The sequence below is a fragment of the Pempheris klunzingeri genome, chromosome 19, assembly GCF_042242105.1.
Source record: "Pempheris klunzingeri isolate RE-2024b chromosome 19, fPemKlu1.hap1, whole genome shotgun sequence".
Taxonomy (NCBI): domain Eukaryota; kingdom Metazoa; phylum Chordata; class Actinopteri; order Acropomatiformes; family Pempheridae; genus Pempheris; species Pempheris klunzingeri.
The window spans coordinates 9,217,596-9,238,113 of record NC_092030.1 but is presented as its reverse complement, the minus strand read 5'-3'; the positions used below and the strand labels follow the sequence as shown (position 1 = coordinate 9,238,113).

At 41.5% G+C, this 20,518-nt stretch overlaps 1 protein-coding gene across 1 annotated transcript; it reads right to left on the bottom strand.

The window, feature by feature from the left end:
* Positions 1 to 1,380: 1,380 nt before the first annotated feature.
* On the bottom strand, positions 1,381 to 20,336 carry fpgs (folylpolyglutamate synthase). The gene is made up of 15 exons (XM_070850401.1): positions 20,187 to 20,336; positions 16,578 to 16,706; positions 16,381 to 16,434; positions 16,006 to 16,070; positions 15,171 to 15,285; positions 13,681 to 13,758; positions 13,219 to 13,280; positions 8,884 to 8,986; positions 8,413 to 8,490; positions 8,158 to 8,305; positions 7,883 to 7,966; positions 7,396 to 7,546; positions 6,617 to 6,692; positions 3,240 to 3,306; positions 1,381 to 2,815 (listed from the first exon to the last, which is right to left on the bottom strand). The coding sequence occupies exons 1-15, from the start codon at positions 20,334 to 20,336 to the stop codon at positions 2,439 to 2,441; spliced, it is 1,737 nt and encodes a 578-aa protein (XP_070706502.1). The 3' UTR covers positions 1,381 to 2,438.
* Between the last annotated feature and the right edge of the window lie 182 nt (positions 20,337 to 20,518).

Sequence of the window (20,518 nt, the reverse complement as noted above, 5' to 3'; positions counted from 1 at the left end):
ACACCACAACTCCACCATTTTACATGCAAGGTGAAATGAGGGCCACACCTCCCCACCCCTCCCAACATCTGGAGTCACCAGGGAATTTCACCAGAATTCTCTTTATGACTTCAGCTCCACCTTTATCACAATCCACCACCACCCGATGATTAGCACACTCCCGTCTCATCCACAGTTTCCTCAGCAACAGACCACAGGCTTTAAGAATAGGTTATAATAATGTTTAACCAAGAGAACTGGACAATTGTACAGCAAACAAAGGTGGGTGTGTGATCCTGAGCAGGGTGAAACACAGCTGCACATAATGCATTGAAAAAAGTATTTTATGTATTGATTTATTCTGATCATTCAGTTATCCCCCTACACTAAACTTGCCAGCCCATACTGTGGAACCTTTCACATTCTGCCTCGCTCTTTCTCTACAGCCCATTCACTTGACCCAACAATGACCTGGTATCATAGAAGATAATATATTGTAGAAACAAAATCACAACTGTTCACTCACCTGTTCAGACTGCCGTATGAGTTGGACACTAATTAATTATTTATAGCTGTCATATAGCAGCAGGAAGAAGGTGCTGAGATAAAGGGGCACGCTGGAAATAAGTATCAGCTCAGGACTTTTTTCTCAGATCACCCATACAGCCCATGTCACACTTTAAATTTCATAGGAGACAAAGATTTGATTTCTTAAATATAAGCTGTTGAATAATACATGAACTAGAAACTCCTGCACAGTGGTACATTATGATAATGATCACATTTGATTGTGTAATGCTAGAAGTTATTTACACCGTCAGATCAGATTTAATGACAGCAGTTTGTTGTGAGATGGACAGATATCAGAAGCTGAACATTAAGAAAGGTAAGTGGTACTTGGAGCAGTATTTTTCACAGTGGTAGAAGAAATATTTAGATCCTTTTCTTAATTAAACGTTGGAATACCACTAGTAAAACTATGGCAAGAGTTTTACACCAAGAGTTTCTTTAAAAGAATCATTGTCCAATCAGTTGTTCCCCATCAGTGTTTTACTATTACATTTGGTGTTTTTGGATCATTATTATTGTTATTTTGTGTTGCATTTTACTGCTGTAGATGTTTAGGGTAGTGCTAATTTAAACTACTTTATACTATATGCTGTTTGGTAGTTTAATTTACTGCAGTAATCTCTCATAAGGATCTGTATTGCAGCATCAGTGCTGCCTGTCTGACCCCCTCCTCCACTGATGAGGATGAAGACGCCCTGTGCTGGGTGTGCTGAAGGGGGCTTTTTGGATTCACTGATGAGTGGATAAGACATGTTATCCAAAAGTTAATGGGCTACATTTTATACAGCTGATCACAGCCTGTAAAGTATTCAAAACAATGGTGGACACAACTTTAGTATCTGTATTTTCTTTAATTGATTCATGATTAAGATGTGAGAGGAATTTCATCCTCACTACATACAAGTGACAAATTCCTTTTAAGTGCTGTTTGAGTCTTGATGGGTCCATGTCAACATTCAGTTGTAGTCAGTGTATTTTATTTTATAGTGAAACTGAATTTCAATCTCATTTGAGGTACATGGGTGAATGGATGTGGCTGAACCACCTGTGAAGCTGAAAACTTCTATTAGCTTTACAGTAATACCCCAATCACAAGTGTATTTTACACAGTTTCAATAACGTTCACCATTATTCATAGATACATACAGTTATTGTATGTATTATGGTCAGATAATGCAAATTTAAATTCTATACTTAAATTCCAATGTAAAAAAAGAATACACAGAATTTGAATTGTAGTCACATGAATTCATCTGATGTTTACAGTAGTATTCAAATATTTACACATCCACAACAAAGAGATGAGTATAAAGCACTTTGACAAATTCTGGCAAAATGTAGAAACCATGCAGAATGGCTTTCATTAAAATAGACAATAGACAGTAAGGTCAGGTGTTCCACATAGATAAAAAAAACCCCGGCAGTCATTAAATCCAGGTAATCCATGTAGCACTTCATGTTGCCCATTAATAGGCAGTTTTATATAAATGTAATATAATGTAGAACCCGTCCCACCACCCGTCATCCAGTTCATGTAAACATATTTGGCTTCAATTCAAGACTAAAGACAGGAGCTTCACACAGTTGTGCAGTTTTCTGTAAGGCTCTGGGTGAAAGAGGGGCCATCGTGAGACCTGGATCTGACTTGGTCCAGACTAGCAGGCTTCTAGCATCAGCCACTCTAGGGAAGCTACCAAAACAATGACAATACCTGGGGGCAGCTAATCCAATTCAGGTACAAAAGTGACCTAAAGCTGGTAGAGCAAAAAACCTCATCTTAACAAACAGAAATGATTTTTCGCCCACAAAGGTAAATGTGTGGTTGAGCTGAACTCCCACCCATTATTTAAACTGGATTTAGATTCACCATTTAAAATTCAAACGTCCATTTACTTGCAGGAAGCTGGGTCGAGGTGTTTGAGAACTCCTCCCACCAGGTGGAGGCTGCCAGTGATGAGGACGTGGATTTCAGCTGCATCGCAGAGCAGAGCAGCTTTGGCCATGATGCTGGGTTTAACTGGCAAGACTGCCTTGGCTAGGTCTGCCAGCACTGGATCCCTGCCCTGGGTGATCCACTTGAGTGCGCTGAGGATGCAGGGGAAGACCAGAGTGTCTGCTTTCTTTTCAGGGACAAGAGGCAGGCTGTCCTCAATTAGCAGCTGTGGACCTTTGTTATCTCCCAGGCTGTTATGGACACGCCAGCTCCTCTCGTTGTCCAAGCAACAAGTCAACATGTTCTCCACCGAGACATTGAAGTTTTGCTGGTCTGAGAGTGTAGTAATGACAGGGTGACCCAGTGGACAGTTTTTGTGACACAAAAGCAGTTTCATCTTTTGCAGTTGAGTTAAGATACGTTATCACAGAAAATACTCGCAGCAAGGATCATTCCAGTCTTTAAGTTGAGCTAGGCCAATCACATTCTGACTCCAGCACTGCATTTAATGCACATGGCATGAACAATGACACGAGGTTGGTGTCCATCCTCTTATCTTAATCTTAGAAATAAGGTAAACAAGCATATTTCCACGATTCTGTAAGATGAACCACAGACTGTCCCAAGGTATGAAATCAGTCTCAGAATGATAGAATGCTTTGGCAAATTAGCAGTTATTAAAAATATACGATACGTAGTTAATGGCCTAAAAACATTAGCTGCCAACAGTCAAGGGCAAAAGGTTCAACAATCTCACCTGCATTACAAGAAGCGATGGCTTCAGTGATGTTTGGGCAGAACACAGCAAAGTCAAAATAACATGGCTGAAAAAAAACAAGTAAAAAAGACAAATATCAGCCATGTGGCAAATCAGACCTTCTGGTGGGATCTACCAGTTGGTTCACGGTATTCGGTGTTGTGGGTCAGTATGGAGTGTATGAAGCTTGCCTCAGCCAGGGGGAGATGAACTGAACTGCTTCAGTTTGAAATCACAAGGCAAAAGGCGTTCAGCTAGGCTAAAAACAAGCCGTACCATACTAATTTTGGCCTCTGACGTGGCTGACAAACTGACATCCTTAGAAATGTCTAGTCTCGTTTTGAATTGGAGCATCTGCTGATTAAAGGCAGACTCAGAAACAGTGTACTTATTTCTCCTAAGTACATTCATTTTTCGACTTAGACATATGGTGACAGATAAATCCTAAAACGAGAGACAATATGTTTTATTCACATCCCCACAATTCGTACTCCAGACTTGATTTGTTAACAACTTTTACATGCAGTTCAGGCCTGCTGCATAGATCCTAATAATGGGAACATCCGTCAGTGCATTTACATAATGACCATGCTTTTATAATTCCATGAACACCTATTTGGAGACTCAGCACATCACTTTTAAACAGCGAGCCCCTTTGTTTCTATATCCAAAACGGTTTCTCACGATTTAAGCTCCATAATAAAGAAATCCCCAATGTCTCCCACTATAATGTGGGATGTGGCTAAAGCCACTCTGCCATCAGTCATGTCTCCAGTGACAATTAACAAGGAAATAAACTAGGAAATCAAATATCCTAATATGTTAATAGTAAATAGGGGTGAAAAAAAATAGGAAACTGGTTGAAATTGATAAAAACACTATGCTTACGGCCTCAACTTTGTACAGTGCATCCGGAAAGTATTCATACCGCTTCACTTATGTTACAGCCTTATTCCAAAATCATGTCCAATCAATTGAATTTACCACAGGCGGACTCCAAGGATGGTCAGTGAAATTTGAGTTTCATAGCAAAGGGTGTGAATATTTATGTACATGCGATATTTGAGTGTTTTATTTTTAATACATTTGCAAAATTTTCTAAAAAACATTTTTCACTTTGTCATTATGGGGTATTGTGTGTAGAATTTTGAGAAAAAAAAAAAGAATAATCCATTTTGGAATAAGGCTGTAACATAACAAAATGTGGAAAAAGTGAAGTGGTATGAATACTTTCCGGATGCACTGTATGCCATCCATGTCTGGCCAGACCCAAGATTAGTGCCACCAAGTCAGTATCCAACCAAATGTCAAACATGCCAAAACTATTTTCTGGCCATTACTCGGCATCACAAAGAAACTGTGACCATAACATGATGATGTCACAGTGAAGCTGACTTTTTGGATATAAAGTGTAATCACTTCATCACTCTTCATTTTATCGTAGTAATAATAATAAGCACATGAATTCTTAAGTTATGGCCAATAATATGTTTTGTGAGGTCACAGTGACCTTGATCTTTGACCACCAAAATCTAATCAGTTCATCCTTTAGTCTAAAATTGAAGAAATTCCCTCAAGTTGTTCCAGAGATATGGGATGGATGGACAAACAACCTGAAAACATAATGTGGCCAGAGGCCAAGGACATTCATATACAGTGGGTACAGAAAGTATTCAGACCCCCTTAAATTTTTCACACTTTGTTATATTGCAGCCATTTGCTAAAATCATTTAAGTTCATTTTTTTCCTCATTAATGTACACACAGCACCCCATATTGACAGAAAAACACGGAATTGTTGAAATTTTTGCAGATTTATTAAAAAAGAAAAACTGAAATATCACACAGCCATAAGTATTCAGACCCTTTGCTCAGTATTTAGTAGAAGCACCCTTTTGAGCCAATACAGCCATGAGTCTTTTTGGGAATGATGCAACAAGTTTTTCACACCTGGATTTGGGGATCCTCTGCCATTCCTCCTTGCAGATCCTCTCCAGTTCTGTCAGGTTGGATGGTGAACGTTGGTGGACAGCCAATTTCAGGTCTCTCCAGAGATGCTCAATTGGGTTTAAGTCAGCGCTCTGGCTGGGCCATTCAAGAACAGTCACGGAGTTGTTCTGAAGCCACTCCTTCATTATTTTAGCTGTGTGCTTAGGGTCATTGTCTTGTTGGAAGGTGAACCTTCGGCCCAGTCTGAGGTCCTGAGCACTCTGGAGAAGGTTTTCGTCCAGGATATCTCTGTACTTGGCTGCATTCATCTTTCCTTCGATTGCAACCAGTCGTCCTGTCCCTGCAGCTGAAAAACACCCCCACAGCATGATGTTGCCACCACCATGCTTCACTGTTGGGACTGTATTGGACAGGTGATGAGCAGTGCCTGGTTTTCTCCACATATACCGCTTAGAATTAAGGCCAAAAAGTTCTATCTTGGTCTCATCAGACCAGAGAATCTTATTTCTCACCATCTTGGAGTCCTTCAGGTGTTTTTTAGCAAACTCCATGCAGGCTTTCATGTGTCTTGCACTGAGGAGAGGCTTCTGTCAGGCCACTCTGCCATAAAGCCCTGACTGGTGGAGGGCTGCAGTGATGGTTGACTTTCTAGAACTTTCTCCCATCTCCCAACTGCATCTCTGGAGCTCAGCCACAGTGATCTTTGGGTTCTTCTTTACCTCTCTCACCAAGGCTCTTCTCCCCCGATTGCTCAGTTTGGCCGGACGGCCAGCTCTAGGAAGGGTTCTGGTCGTCCCAAACGTCTTCCATTTAAGGATTATGGAGGCCACTATGCTCTTAGAAACCTTAAGTGCAGCATCAATTTTTTTGTAACCTTGGCCAGATCTGTGCCTTGCCACAATTCTGTCTCTGAGCTCTTCAGGCAGTTCCTTTGACCTCATGATTCTCATTTGCTCTACATGCACTGTGAGCTGTAAGGTCTTATATAGACAGGTGTGTGGCTTTCCTTATCAAGTCCAATCAGTATAATCAAACACAGCTGGACTCCAATGAAGACGTAGAACCATCTCAAGGATGATCAGAAGAAATGGACAGCACCCGAGTTAAATATATGAGTGTCACAGCAAAGGGTCTGAATACTTATGGCTGTGTGATATTTCAGTTTTTCTTTTTTAATAAATCTGCAAAAATTTCAACAATTCCGTGTTTTTCTGTCAATATGGGGTGCTGTGTGTACATTAATGAGGAAAAAAAATGAACTTAAATGATTTTAGCAAATGGCTGCAATATAACAAAGTGTGAAAAATTTAAGGGGGTCTGAATACTTTCCGTACCCACTGTATATGCACTGCAATACCCACAACAACATTCTTCTGAATACATGTGAAGACAGCAGCCTTATTCTCTGCTGAAAGCAGCTGTACTCACCGCCAGTAGTTTAAGCATGGCTGCCGAATCTCTCTCTCCTGTGGAATTGAACAGCAAAACTCTGGCCACATGTCCACTACAACACAAACATGTCAAGGATTCAGTATCTTTTCTGTTTGACCAAATGTATCTGTGTTTTTTAATAAAAGCAAAGACTGGCAATTATTAAGTCACAGGGACGAGCTCTGGCATTCGAAAAACTATGATATGTACTGGACAGAGCACCCACCAGGAACCAGTATTAAAGATATTAGTACACCTAATGGCTTATTGTTCTTCCTCCGTTGGACCAGTTTCTAGTGATGCCACGGCATTCCCAGATATTACTTTGGTGAGTGCAATGTTATCATGAACAACAGGCAGAGCTAAGATGATAAAACCCCAGTTGTAATAAAGAAGAGTTTTCCATTAATGTTGAAATTGCAATATATCAATATATAATTGTAGATTAACACACTTATGCGTCTCATTAAAACTGCATGATATCAATGTGGCAGGTTTATCAACAACATTTACCACTGCTAATTATCATATAGGAAAGTTAAACATTATGCAGGCATGGTAACATTGGATTTACTTGCTACAGTGTGACAATAAAGCTATACCTAACAAAGCCCGAAGGATAATTCATTCTCATTTGCAAACTGTAACTGCCCCTTCGTGGCCAGGCTCAGAACTCATGCAGTCATGTGACTCTCACCCTCCTGGCAGTGAAGACAGCTCATAACCAGGTACAACAGTCCCCACTGAGCATCATGCCATTGTAGAGTGATGTTCACCTTGCATTCCTTTCATGCTGGGCAGCGGTCTCTCTGTACCAGCGTACACAGGCCTGCATACTGCGCATGGTGTGAGCTCCATCCAGAAAGTATGTGACTGCTCCGTGTTTCAGAGTCTGATTCCTTCCAGGCCACTCTGTGTCTGCCAGCCCTGAGGCCAAACACACATAAACATACTAGTTAATGCCACATTTAGCCTGGAAACAGTTAACTATATGATCTCTATCAATTCAGATTTACAAATATCACATCCACCAGTAGCAACATGGTAATGTCACATGTGAAGAGCTTTACTGTGTATTGGTAATCTACTTTTGTAAGGAGGGATATACTTCAAACAAATGTCACTTTTTTGCTTTTCACAGTTGCAGATGTTGCGGAAACAAGCAACTGCTGCTTCATTGACTATTTAATTGTCAATGTGTTGAAGCAGCTAAGCCAGCGATTCAAAAGTTTTGCTCCATCAACAGTGCTCGTCAGGGCTCACCTTTCACCATGATGGGGCTGGGCTTGAAGGAAGTACCCTGAAGTACACCTGTGTTCTCAACACCGGTAGAGGGAAAGCTTTTATCTGTTGAGAGAGTTAAAGTAATGCCATTTATGACTTTATTCAGGCATAAAATGGCATTTGTGGAAAGAGCCATAATGCTTGCTGATATTTAGCATCTGTTTAAGAGAGATAGCTTTTCTCTTATGAAGCAAATTTCTTCCATTTTTGGATTAGGTTGGATGGATGTCTTTTTTGTTAGATCCCTTCCCCACCTGGTTGACATCTCTTCTGCAGCCAAGTGTGACTCAGCTGGAGAGCCAAGGAGGCGTTGGAGCGCTGGTGCTGCCCTGCCAGGCCCAGACGCAAAGGTCCACAGCTGGTCTGATAGTCCTCCAGCTCTGGACACACCCACAGAGGACACTACAGCAACATGTTAGACTGCATTACATCAAACTGAACACGTTTTCTTTAACACTTAACCCAACAATGTCTGAATGAAAACACTATTAGTCTGCATGGGTACTTACTCTCATCTCTTTGGCCCTGTCTCCGAGCACTGCCATCGCCTCTTCTGGCTGTTGCACTGTGAAGGCAGGAACCCCAGGCTGAAAACACACACACACACACGATAACCAGCCGGTGACATGACAGAGCAGTACAACTATACAGTAGTGTCCTTTTAAAAGACTTCAGTGTCTCTCCACCAAGTCTGAAGGTATGAAGAAATCATTACTTCTAACTGACATTTATTCTTGACCTTGAAAATAGCTTGACAAAAGACATATAACTCAAGCTTACCAGTTTATCAGATGATCAATGCATGGGGCTTGCCCAGTTTTCATGCTCAATTTGAGCAGCTTGTCTTAATCAAAGTGCTGGCTACATCAAAATCAACACACCAAAACTGCACATTTCAATCTCCATGTTTTGGTCTCTTATTACCTGCAATATTTAGTCCAATCACTATGACACATTATTGATGTGTACAACTAACACACCTTGAAGATGCCTCCTTTTTGCCAAGCGATCTTTTCAATGGTGTCTCCAAGAATCTGAGTGTGGTCTATATCCAGAGAGGAGATACCACACACCCACGGCCTCCTGTTAACACATAACCACAGAGGGGGAAAAACACTGAACAAACTTTATCGCAAGACTGATAAAGTTGTAAACAAAATGTTATGGTCCATAAAATACAAGTGGTGATTTGCTAAGTATCATCATTAGTCAGCCTCACATTTTGGTGCAATGCACACATTACTGTCAATAATGTAAAGTCCTGTATGAATGACGTGTGTGACGTAAAAGCACTTCGACCACCTGAGGGCGCCTCAAGCGGTGGACTCTTTTAAAAGAAAACTAAAAACTCATCTCTTTAAGAGGGCTTACCCCTAATGGATCTATTTTCCCTGGAAACAGCACTCTGCTTTATGTTGGTTTTTTAGGCCGTGTTCTTAAACGCTGTTGTCTTTAGATGTCTTATGTTTTTTTAACTGTTGCACTTTGAGATTTGTATTCCAAATGAAAAGTACATTATAAATAAAATGTATTATTATTACTAAAGTTCATGTAAAGCCAGTGAATGATAGACAGTGGTAACATCATTATGTAATGTCACATATACCTCCTGTTGAATTAGTAAAACATGGGTGACTTGCTTTCTGAAGGGATGTTAGGAAGCCTCCAACTCCAATTTCAATTGATCATGAGATAATTTCACTTCTAAGTTTGCATTGGTAGCTGTGGTGGAACTCTTGAAGTAAAGCACAAAACAGTCTTTTCACTTCTTTCCAAAAGACATGAACATTTGACATGCACCCAGTCCTGTGGTCAATGGAGCTCTGGACCATGGACTGAGTTCAACAAGGAAATGACACATTGGAGGGTGGATCATTCACTGGGTGACCTGGGTTGTGAAACATGTTGGCTTTAAATGCTTAACAGCAGTGGAGGGCCCTCTTTTACATTGCATGTCCATTTTGGAAAACAGAAAGCAGCAGAGAATTATGCATCACAAGCATTCAGTCAGCAGCAATAACAAGTCAATAAATGTATTTGATCACATCTCAGCGTCCTTCTTATCTAATCTAAGGAGCACCAGGGAGTGGTTCATCACAACAATCCTGACCCAATTTAAGATATACTGTAAATAAGCTAAAATATTCTCCTGCAATTCATGATCAAAGCTCATCTTTTGAAAGTTAAAGGATAACTAGAATAATATTCTATACCCCCCCCCCCCCCCTCTAAACAAATCCCATGTGCAGACTCAACAGTGAATGCATCTATTGTTGTATTCGAAGCCAGATATACCTTCATCCTCTGTGCCAGAGCTCCAGTGTTGTCCAAAACTATTAAAAACACATCAGTGACCCACACTGTTGCACACACTGTAGTTTAACCGGACTCAACCCCTCATTCAGCGTCCTGGTGCCTAAAATACTCACTATAGTACCAAATGAGGATTAATCCCCTGCTGAAAGTAGTCCCTAACAACAATGTACTATTTACTTGGCCTTAAGCAGCATTATCCTTTAAACTGGAACTGGTGTAGACATGAACATGTGGGCATGTCAGATTTAGAGAGAGAACACAGAGAAGATATTATAGCTTTTGTGTGGATTTCAAAGTGACACGTCAGTCATGCACAACCAAAAGCTTCACTCTCTAATGTGCAACATGTTAAAGTCTGTTTAATAAAGTCATTTAAGGACAAATGGATATCAAGTCTGAATAGGATTTATATGGTGGTCCTGAGAGCTCAACCACTGCAACAATGGACACAAATGCACAAGCCAGAACACAAATGAGAAATGCCACTTTCAGATTGGAAATAGTGAACTAGAATTTGATTATCTTTATCTTATTTTTGGTCACAAATAATTGCAACCACTGCAACAGAAAACAAAAACACAAACAGCCATAACACAATGGAAGTGAGCAAATGTGGGATCCACAGTAATGTTAAGCTTACTAATGGACATTGGATAACCCCGATTCTCATGCATCATTTCTGGCTTATTATCTTATGCACTTAAATGCAACACATGTTCTTGTACAATAGCAACTGTAATATTTCAGTAGGTAAATTTGGGATTACAGGAGAACAGCTCACACAAGCACGTATGGCATCTTAGAGGCCCTTTAAACAAGGGGGTGCCTGCATCATTCAGTTGTTGATGCGCTTGCTCTGTATTTCCAGGTGAGCTAAAGTGGTAAAAGACGTACAGTAGTACAATAGCACTAGTAGTGAAATACATGTACAGTGCTGTGAAAAAGTATTTTCCCCCCTTACAGATTTCTTCTGTTTTTGCTTTATTGTCACACTTACATGTTTCAGATCATCAAACAAATTTTAATATCACACAAAGATAACCTGAGTAAATACAAAAAGCAGTTTTTAAATGATGATTTCATTTATTAAGGGAAAAAAGCTATCCAAACCAACCTGGCCCTATGTGAAAAAGTAATTGCCCCCCCTTGGTAAATCATGAATTAACTGTGATTAACCACGTTTGAAAGCTGAGTTCAATTTCACTAGCCACACCCATGCCTGATTACTGCCAGAGCTGTAGAATCAAGAAATCACTTAAATAGACAATATGAAGTAGGCTAAAAGATCTCAAAATGCAACACATCATGCCCCTATCTAAAGCAATTCAAGAACAGACAAGAAACATAGCCACTGACATCCATCAGTCTGGAAAGGGTTAAAAAGACATTTCTAAGGCTTTGGGACTCCAGCGAACAACAGTGAGAGCCATTATCCACGAATGGAGATAACATGGAACAGTGGTGAACCTTCCCAGGGGTGGCCGGCCCACCAAAATGACTCCAAGAGCGCATCGACGACTCATCCAGGAGGTCACAAAAGAACCCCGAACAACATCTAAAGCACTGCAGGCCTCACTTGCCTCAGTTAAGGTCAGTGTTCATGATTCAACAATAAGAAAGACACTGGGCAAAAATGGCCTCCATGGGAGAGTTCCAAGGCGAAAACCACTGCTGACCAAAAAGAACACAAGGGCACATCTCACATTTGCCAAAAAACATCTTGATGATCCCCCACACTTTTGGGAAAATATTCTGTGGACTGACGGGACAAAAGTGGAACTTTTTGGAAGGTGTGCGTCCCGTTACATCTGGCGTAAAACTAACACAGCATTTCGGAGAAAGAACATCATACCGACAGTCAAACATGGTGGTGGTAGTGTGATGGTCTGGGGCTGCTTTGCTGCTTCAGGACCTGGACAACTTGCCGTAATTGATGGAACCATGAATTCTGCTATCTACCAGAAAATCCTGAAGGAGAATGTCCGGCCATCAGTTCGTGACCTTAAGCACAAGCGCACTTGGGTTATGCAGCAGGACAATGATCTGAAGCACACCAGCAAGTCCACCTCCGAATAGCTCAAAAAAAACAAAATGAAGGTTTTGGAGTGACCTAGTCAAAGTCCGGACTTAAATCCGATTGAGATGCTGTAGCATGACTTTAAACAAGACAATTCTGCAAAGAAGAGTGGGCCAAAATTCCCCCACAGCGATGTGAAAGACTCATTGCCAGTTACTGCAAACGCTTGATTGCAGTTGTTGCCGCCAAGGGTGGCACAACCAGTTATTAGGTTTAGGGGGCAATTACTTTTTCACATAGGGCCAGGTTGGTTTGGATAGCTTTTAATAAATAAAATCATCATTTAAAAACTGCTTTTTGTATTTACTCAGGTTATCTTTGAGTGATATTAAAATTTGTTTGATGATCTGAAACATGCAAGTGTGACAAAAAAGCAAAAACAGAAGAAATCTGTAAGAGGGCAAATACTTTTTCACAGCACTGTATAATGAATGTGTAAGTCATGGACTATCAGTAATGCAAATACAAGATTTATGTCAGAGTTTTCGAAGTTAAGTGAAAGAGCATTTCGCGTCAACAGTGCTTCACCAACCAACTTGCTTATAACGGAGTCAGTTGTGTAACTACCTACAGCCTGCTAGAATTTGAGTTACGCGAGAGTGCTGACATAAAGTATGAATATATGAAGACATTGAATATCATTGCTCATTTGTGATAATATAGCAATAATCACATAGCGATCAGTTGGCTACAGCTCCACATGTGCAGGATATAGTCCAACTGTAGGCGGCTAGTTTCATTGTCAACATCCATTGTTGCTTTTTACATTTGTGTTTTCTGTTGTTGCAGTGGTTGAGTTCTCTGAGCCACCCTGGATTTGTGATCAAGAATGTGAGGATAATCAATTTCCAGTTCACAATTTCCAATCAGGAGGATGTGAGTCTGTTCCAATCGACAGCAGCTTCATAAGAGAGAGCCTTACCTTATAATGTTGGTGCAGTCATATGCTCCACCAATCCCAACTTCAATTACAGCAACATCCACCTGGACATAGGACAGAGCTGTTTCAACTAAAGTGAGAAAACCTTTTGCCCTGTTAGAGGGCCTGAGGATGGTAATGTCAGTCCATCAGTCTGTCCATTTAAAAACAGTGATCTGGACTATAGGCCAGACTGCAAGAAAGTTTTACTCAAAGGATGAACCTTCTCCTTTGTGAACAGACTTTGAGCTTTTGTATGTTGCATTGACAAAGAATGGCTAATTTCTGGAGTTGTCTAAAGGCCAGAAAACAGCACAAACCTGTCATGTTTAAATCTAATGCCTGAACTTTGGAGTGTGTTTCACTTCAGTACCACATGATGAGTCTAAAACTTAGAATTCCAAGCAAACTTTGGGTTCCCCTATGCTGGCTGCTGATGAAGGCACCACAGAACTACTAGTATACCTTCTCTTGTAGAAACACATGGAAGGCCAAGATAGTGAGGAAACGGAAGTATGCTGGCATTGTCCCTCCATGGGCATCCTGAAGAGGTGGAGGAGAAGGAAAAAAATGACTGCATCACCTTGCTTGCCAAGTTTCAGTTCAACAATAAAGGCAGATTAATGCAAAAGATTACTTGGTTTATTATTGTATTTTTAAATCAGAATTTCAGTGTCTGTAAACACGTGCTTTCTCAAAAGGCAAACAGTAAATTAAAGTTTCTCTGTATGGACCATTTCTGACTACAGCATCTTTCAAATAATCCAGACAGATAAGACTGTCCTAGTGAGAGCGGGTGCAGTCTATGGGTCCATCGTCTTTTTTTGATAGCACCATTGCGGAAACAGCAGAGCTTTTCTAATTCTACACATAGGAGATGGACTCTCTGAACCCTGCAGAGATTAATAAAGTCTTTCAGCTCATTGTTTTGCTATTGCAGTCCACAGCTTTACGGTCTGGCCCACTCTTAGAAATCAAACTTCAAAATCAAAATCAAACTCAAACTTGTTTTCAGCCACAGCTGATTTTTATGAAACCCATAGTACACTAGCTGTCCAGCACCAATACAATGATAAGGTGTCAGATGTCGTATTCAGAGCTTTTTGCGGTGTCCAAAACTAAACCAAAAAACCAAATATCCACTTCAACTTCTCAATGTCCCATTTGGCGTTACACTAAATACGATGATTATTTCTAAGTTGCATCACTTCTGCAAGTGTTAAAAACAATAACCACCAGTGTCTCAAGTATTAAGGAGTCAAACTGCACACTGAATGCTAGTGATGTCATTAAGTGCACTGTCACATGAGGGTCATGCTTATCCTGACATGAGGGTCTCATTTACTCAATTTCAACCTGTGACGCTGAACTCACAGCTGAAACTGCAGTTCTACAGACAGGATGCACCATTGGGTGAAATGCCACAGAAATCACTGCTTTTAAAACCAGCTGTTAGTTTGAGAGGTTTTAAAGTTAATCCATTGAAGCAAAACGTCCGGATACTTAAAAAACAGAATTACAGGACAGAACAGAAGTACCATCAAAAACCGTGACCAGGAGAGCTCTGTACCAACCACTTTATTGAGCCACATGGTGCCGATCTCACTTTTTCTTTGAAATGTGAACTATTCTGGATCTACCCATGTGCCTCAAAGAGCAAATGGGCATTTGCCCTTTTTTGTGACTCCCTAATCCTAACACATGACAGTTACACCCTCTGTGTATTACCTGTCATCTGTATTCTCCTTTTCATTTTTTGTGGTCTATGCACTGTTGATCTTTGGCTGAAAATGTTGCACCTTTTATAGGACAAGTAGAGGCACCTCTTTAGTATGTTCTTGTACTTGATGACAGCCTATAATACCCTAGTGTGGCAGTGTCTTCTTCTGAGGACATTTACATAGTGGTGTGTTGTGTTTTAAAAGTGTACATCTCAGCCATGTTACATGACGTACCTTAGTTTCATCCAGCCGTCCATAAACCTGCCAGAAGTATTTAGTGAAAAGCTGTTTTCCAATGGGCTGCCCGTTGACTCGAATCCTCTCCCTGACTTGGACCAAATGTGGGGAACTGTCACCAAGAAGGAAATACAGGAGTGATTAGCCATTTTTCACTGGGCCAGTATAAGGAAATAAATACCATGGCAAGATCCATAACTTTTAACTGTTAGCCATCATGGACAACCCTGACCACCCTCTCTACCACCAGCTGGACAAACAGCAGAGCACCTTCTCCAACAGACTGGTGGTCACAGGGACAGATACAGGAAATCATTCCTGCCCAAAGCAATAACCCTTCACAACAGCTCACTGCTGTCGAGCAGGGACTTCTCATCCTGACGTCTCCGTCTCTTTCAAATTGCACTCTGTCCTGCTATCTATCTATCTATCTATCCATCCATCAATTATGTATCTCCTAACTGATGTGTCCACCGTATCTTTAGCAAATGTGTGTAATGATGCATGACATTAAAACTGAGCATTTCCGAACATTACTCAGTTTCTCCTCCTGCCACTGCTTGTTGTGTTCAGGCCACTCAGACAGTTTCTCTCTGTACTAAATGATCAAACTAATACATTTTCCATTCATTATTCATATTATTCATTATCATCACTGCTATTGAGGGCATAAGCTTAGATTTCCCTGCGGAAGTTTGCTTCCAGTACAATTTTTACATCCTGACTTGACAACTACCTTGTTTCTACACGGCATAAAGCATGAGGCCCATGTACAAACATTATCATTCCTCTATCATACAGTGTAAATGTTATTCTTACAGTGTAGGTTTACCTGTAAAATCCTGTGCGGAAGCCATAACTCCGCAAAATCTGCTCCGTGAATGCACATGTCGAGCCCTGAAAGATAAACACAAATGCTGTCACAATAGTTTGCCTCCTTTAGTGAATGAACATACCCTTGTAAACATGTTTGCATGACCCTCTGTCAGACCTTGCACAATGGGAGCTTAGAGCTCAATATTAACAGCAAATGTCCATGATCTGTAACAAACAAAGGCTTAGCCAGAATATTTGACATCTATAATTCAAACTTTAGAATCCAATATGTGAATAGATCTAAATGTGACTTCCATGGTTGAATAATTACTGACTGATTCTTAAAAATGCAACATAACACAAACACAGCTTGTATATCCAGTCAGCTCACCTTGCCCTTTGTTCCCGTCAAATGAATGATATTAAGATGGTCTAGTTCCTCTACCTTTAGACAAACAAAGACACAAGTCACAGGACAAGAATTACTTTATCAGAGTGACAGCAATGGCATTCTTTGTAATCCTTGAAGTTGGCACGGTTACTTGACAAACCTGCCCCCTGTAATTTGTGAGCTGATAACTGACTCACTGTGAGGCCGGCTCGTTCCAGGAAGCCTCTCATGGCCTGCAGCTGTAGCTGAGGGTTACTCCGCTCTCGTCGTACCTGCTCTAGAGCACTGGCATTGGTCTGTAATGTGTTCAGAGTGCAAATGGCATCCTGCGACAGAAGCAAAGAGTAAAACGTTTAGAACCACCATAACCTACACAACACAAGACAGAAGCTTGGACTCCATGCACACATTCTGCCGGTGACCTACTGCTACATGCAAAACAGTCCACCATGGAATTAAATGAACAGGCACATTTGTCATTTTACATGCATGTGTTCAGTGAGGGCAACACGTTAATGAGAGTCAGGGTCTCAGTGACCATCTGACTGTAACTTGTATTGAAAACTGTTCAATCAGTTGAAGAGATGACTACTTTGGCATCTCCTGTTTCTTCTCACTTTTCCTTAAACTGGACCTAGAAATGTTTATTGCATAAATTATCAGTCTATATACCAAATCTGAAAGTTTTTCCTTATCCATAGACAACTCTTCCATCTCTCCCTCCCCTCAGGTCAAGAGTCTGAGTGTCATCCTCGACAGCACACTCTCTTTCACTTCACACGTTAACAACATAACCCGGTCAGCTTACTTCCATCTTCGCCCCTCCCTCACACCTCACACCACCGCCATACTAGTACACAGCCTCATCACTTCCCGCCTTGACTACTGTGACTCTCTTCTGTTTGGTCTTCCTCACAAAACCCTCCATAAACTACAACTGGTTCAGAGTTCAGCAGCTAGGGTCATCACAAGGACACCATCTATTCAGCACACCACACCTGTTCTGCAGCAGCTCCACTGACCCCCCATCACACACCGTATTCAGTACAAAATATTACTACTGTTGGGGTTTAACAAGTTCAATTTGGCTATCAGAAATAATTAATAATTATCAAAGATAATTAATAATTATTAAAATGAATGGAACTTTGAATAAAGTCCACCTCGATTGGGGCACCACCTCGAAAAACGAGGAAAAGTTATCAATTTGGAATTTTGTTTTATAATTAATTTAATAATTACTACCAAAATTACCACATTGATAGCTAGCTGAAGGATTTTGGAGTTCTTGACAGTGTAGAGGTTGGCAGTGTTCACCCTTGTACAACATTAAAGGAGACAGCAGGTATTAAAAGATTTATTAAAACAGAATCAAAATCAATCAAACAATCTAACTAAGTGTCTATGACTAAACTAACAAACAATGAGGAGAGAGAGTGTGTGTGTGTGTGAGATAAGGCTGAGGAATGTGAGATGGGCCCACAAAGGTGGGGGAGATCCCAAATGGTGATGGCCAGACCCCCTGGGGTGTGGGGCAGAGGAGACAAAGGAAAGCTAAGCTGTTAGCTTAGCTTCGTCTCTCAGTTTAGGCCTGTCGTAAACTGTGTGTGTGTGTGTGTGTGTGTGTGTGTGTGAGATAAAGGTGCCAGGTTAAGAAAGGATGGTTACTTTGTAGACCCTGCGTCTGTGTGAACAAACTAACATCAACTAAACTTAATGGCTGCACAGCAATCTACAACACATCACAGCAATCAAACTCAATGAACATTAAAGCAAGTCAATACATTGACAGGGGTAAACCATGTATGCAGTAATGCTATGCTAATTATGCCCGAGTTTGTTACCAGTCCTTAAAGGGGAGAAGAAGTGTCCTTGAGGATGCTGCTTTCTCAGCCTGTTGCTGGAGGAAAGGTGTGGTTCTTGTCCGTTGCCGTGTGGTTGCAGGCTGGAGGAATCCAGTCGCTCCTTTGTTCCTGTTAGTTAGCAGCTTGAGGCTAACTTGCTGGTGTGTCCTGTAGTCTGCTCTGGTTATCAGCTGGCAGACTCCGGGTCGTACCTGCTGGCTCTGATCTGTTTAGTTCAGGCAGGACCTTGTGTCGCTACCATGAAGGAAGTGGCCTGCTCTTGTGAGGAGAGGTCCAGGAAAAAGAGCTGGTCTGTCCTCCTCGGGACAGACGTCTCTCCTCCTCGGAGAAACAATGGGAAAGAGACAGTTCAGTGGAGGTGAACTGGTTTTGTTGGCCTGAGGTCGTAAAATCATGCGTCCCACTCCGGCCAATGGTGGCTGTGGAGCTGGGTGCAGGGGTGATTTCACACCTATCTGTGAAACTGGGGGACACTGGGGAATGGAGTCCAATAGTTCCACAGACAAAGAAACATGCGGTCTTCACCATGTGCTATTCACCGTATAGTGAAGCCCAACACTACTCACCTACAAAGCCATCCACAGCCTCGCCCCTCCCTACCTCTCTGACCTCCTCCACATCACAACACCTGCCTGCACACTCAGCTCTTCCTCCTCCATCCATCTCACCGCCCCCTCCACCCGTCTCACCACCATGGGGAGCAGAGCATTCAGCCGCTCTGCTCTGGAATTCACTCCCTCCTGATCTCCGCAACTCTGATTCACTTTCACTTTTTAAAACCAAACTCAAAACTCACCTGTTCAAACTTACATACTCCCTATGACTCACTGCACTTTCTGATCATACATATATGTATTTTCTGTCATTTTAATGTATTTTATCGTTTTCTTTACTGTAAAGCGACCTTGAGTGCCTTTAAAGGCGCCTATAAATAAAATATATTATTATTAATCATTTCATCAACAGAAGAAAAACTCTCAAGGAACAATGCCAAGCGTTCATCGCGTCCATCTCTGTTTTCTAGCATTGTAAATCGATGGGGATTTAGACTGCTGGTTGCACAAAACAAACAAACAACCTGAAGAGTCGCTGTTTACTGACATGAAAATGGTACACTAAACAATAAAAATAAAAATAAAAATCAGCATTTGAGTCTCTAACAGCATGATTCAACCCCTGAGTTAGTGAAATTTACCTTCTTACTCTTACATGCTGTTGAGCATGACTCTTACAGACAAATGAATAGAATATGCAACCTTGTTTGGCTCCTGCAACGCAATTTCTGGTGAACCACCTGATTCTAATGAATTCTCACAGGTCACAGGATGTACTAAATGTATTATCTTTGGGTTTGGACAGCTGGTTGACAAAACAACATATGTGAATATGTCAGCGAGGGCTTTGGGGATCTATGACAGACACCGGTTACTGTTGTTTGACGTTTTATGGGCTAAACAATTAATTCATAATGGAAATGGTCTATAGTCGTTTGTATTAACTGCAGCTAGTGGAAAGCTTTCTCACTGTGAGGCTCTTCAGTTCCATGTTCATTCGTACTGTTAGCTGCTTCAGTTCTATTAGGCTACATCAAGGTACAACACCCAGACCATAACCACTGAAACTTACACGAGCTGAAGTGGTGAGACCGCGTACTAGCACACTGCTGGTGCTACTGAGCCGGTCAGCACCACACGGTCCAGCTGACGGTGTGACAGTCACTCAGCAACCTGTGGCTAGCGTTAATAGTCACTCGGTTTCGTTGGCGATGCCAACTTCAGTTGATGCAGTTCCATGAAATGCTGCCAGGTATGTTTCTATCTCTCTCGACATTGTGCAGTCACTCACAGTTGAGTTACAAACTTGTCAAACTAGCGCTGGTGGCTAGCTAGCTCGCTGGGAGCCGGTACAGAGTCAAGTGAAAAATACTGCACCAGGGCTTACCTGGTACTCCATGCCTGGTATCTGCGGTGCCGTCTTGGTGCTGTAGTACCTGAATGGGAGGCCCGCGAGCCTGCACGTCCAACTCCTGTGTGTCAGCCGCGCAGCAAACACGGAGCTCCGCTGCCAAACGCGCGACATGCACACCATCATGGAGCGTCGAGCTCTCACCGGACGCTGCAGTCGAATATGGGACGCTACTGTCACCGACGTCATAACGCCACGACACGCCTCCTCATTTTACAAACCGGTTTTTCGTTTTTTCTAAGTCTCATTTTGAGTGTAGTTCTCTCAGATGTCCTAGTGGGATGGGCTCTTTAATGTTCATTAGAGTA